The sequence below is a fragment of the Octopus bimaculoides genome, chromosome 5 (genome assembly GCF_001194135.2).
Source record: "Octopus bimaculoides isolate UCB-OBI-ISO-001 chromosome 5, ASM119413v2, whole genome shotgun sequence".
NCBI classification, from domain to species: Eukaryota; Metazoa; Mollusca; class Cephalopoda; order Octopoda; family Octopodidae; genus Octopus; species Octopus bimaculoides.
Window position 1 is genome coordinate 27,896,712 of NC_068985.1, and position 2,500 is coordinate 27,899,211.

The 2,500-nt window shown below is 37.4% G+C and overlaps 1 protein-coding gene across 3 annotated transcripts in view; it reads right to left on the reverse strand.

Annotated features, from left to right (window-relative positions):
- The window catches only part of LOC106877962 (uncharacterized), a 433,893-nt gene that overhangs the window by 252,201 nt on the left and 179,192 nt on the right, over nucleotides 1–2,500 (reverse strand). For 2 of the 3 annotated variants that reach the window (XM_052968239.1, XM_052968240.1), the window contains exon 3: nucleotides 368–584. The exons of the other annotated variant lie outside the window; for it this stretch is intronic. In XM_052968239.1, coding sequence (XP_052824199.1) covers nucleotides 368–437 — 70 coding nt within the window. In that variant the 5' untranslated portion in view covers nucleotides 438–584. The remainder of the gene's footprint in view (nucleotides 1–367; nucleotides 585–2,500) is intronic. 3 annotated transcript variants of the gene reach the window in all.

Here is a 2,500-nt window from a genome sequence, read left to right on the forward strand (position 1 = left end):
GGGGGGGGCTTACTGCAGCAGGATTCTAACCGGATATATGGACTAGTTGAGATAGATACTGTAGTGTATTTCTTTCTTTCGATGCACTACGTTTCGTTTCTCTTATTTTGATTAGTGAATAAATAATTATATTTAAAATATGCTCCGGGCCTGAAATTTCAGAGGAAGATGTTAGTCTATTTACTCGAATTCAATACATGATTGTTGTTTTATTTAATCGAACCCGGAGAAAGATAAAGGCAAAGTTGACTTGGGATGGATTTGAACTCAGAATGTAAATAATTTGAAAAAATACGGCATGGTTTTTTTTTTCGATGCTCTAACGATGCTGCCTTTTTGCATATCAATGAGAAGAATGATTTCTTACATTGGTTCAATGTCAGCTCTCGTCCAGAAGATCTGGGATCAAATGCGTTCCAGCTGCGACCATCTTGCATTTTTGTACACCAGAGAAGTTATCATCCAATGTATTCTTTTCTATTTATGACAGAAAAGCGGGATTTGAGGGGGATTTGTTAGCTATTTCTAGCGGGTCGAACGACTGCGTAGCGATTCATTCATTAACGCGGCACAAAGTCGATAATCTGTAAGAGAAATGTATAAAGAATTGAATCGACTGAGGTATATTACTGCTTTTCAAAGTGCTAAATGAAAGGACCCTAACGTGCGCACTCGACCTGCTAGAAACAAATATTATTAGTGTTGTAATAATGTAAAAAATATTAACGATTTAAACATTATTAGTGTTGTAATAATAAACTACCACAAGATTAAAATAAAAATTAGACAAGTACAAGCCAGTGAGCTTAAGAACAAGCTACAAATGAATGCGATTTATAAATTCGAATGCATACGTACATGATGCAAACTTCACGACTACAACTATTACATTGGTTACAAAACCTACAACACTCCTTTCGACTCATGTACTTCTAGTAAGGAGCAATTGCAATGAACTATCATGTCCTATCATGCAAAAGAAGCTAACCTGTCATATCTCTCGACTTTTCTTTCTTCCTTATCGCATACCATGTTGTCAGCTGGGCATGCAATATCTATGATCCAGCACAGTTTGCTTTCTTTCTCAATTAAGACTATGTCCAGGTTCCTATTCTCTATCTTATGGCTGCACTGAATAATAAAATCCCATAGGATCTTTGCATTTCCATTTTCGATGATGCCTTCAGGTTTGTGGTCGTACCAATTTTTTGCTCTGTCAAGTCCATACTTGTTGCAATGTGTCCAATGGACAAGCCTGGCTATATTGTCATAGCGTCTCTTATATTCCTTCGGGGCTAGTGGCGTACATTGGCTGTAATATGCCATACGGTTTCACTGTTTTGTCCACAGATTCTGCACTTATCACTTTCTGCTGTGTTGTCTGTTCTGTATTTTATGTAGTTTGTTCTTCATGCATTCTCTTGGGTAGCACAGATTAGAGCCTCCATTTCCGGTTTTAAATCACTTTTAGTCATCTACAGCCATCTTTTTTTCTCTGTCTCTCTTATCTTCAACATCCCTATGAAATTGACCATGCATTCTTTTCTTTACCCATTTATTTTCAAACTCATTAGTTTTCAATTTCTTGTATAGTGCTTTATCTTTGCAATCTTTCGTCTTGCACAAGCCTGACCTTCCTACTTCTAATAATAACGGTTATGTGGCATTTTTTACATACCATGCTATGTTGTTTTCTCCTGCTTTAATGCTGTGTTCGCATCCAAGAAGTTCTCTTCTCCCTGTTTTTCTTGGTACATACAGTCTGTCTGTGTCACTTTTTGGGTGGAGTGACCCATATCTCGTTAGCACCTTCCTTGTCTTCCTTGTAATTTCTGTCTCCATGAATTTATCCATTTCCAGTATCTCCAAGATACTTGGGGATACTTTGTTTTTGTCTTGAGGTTCCACATTTTGCCAATTTTTATTTCAAGATCTCTATATTTGATCAGTTTTTGGTAGGTCTTGATAAACACATTTATATCGATTGAAACAGTCATATCAATGAAGAGGCATGATTTTTGTCTGAAATCCTTCAACATAATGTCTGGTATATTTACATCTATCTTTCTGTCAGTTTGGGCAGTAGAGTTTCAAAGGAGTGAGATGTGATCATTTAAAAGCACTTGAAGTGGTTTGTGTTTCCGTCAGTTTCTCTCATGGGGCAGGTCCAGGTCCTTGCAAATTACCCAGCGAATATACTGTGCTGCTCTATTATGCCAGTTGAGATACTCTGTAGATACAAGAATGTTGCACATGGAGACAACACGAGCGATGGTTTCAGCCTGTTCTTTACATAAACGACGTGATGGGCTACTACTGTTCATTAATATGTTGGCCTGATAGTTTCTTGTAGGTAGGCACTGATCCTAGGTTGCTATGATGAACCCTTCTTTCTCTTTGATTTTCAGCCAGAAGAAGCTAACCATTAATGGGTAAAGGCTTTGTCAATATCAGTATTATTAGCTCTCTTCAGGTATTTGACATTTCGAGGTTTTCTTTG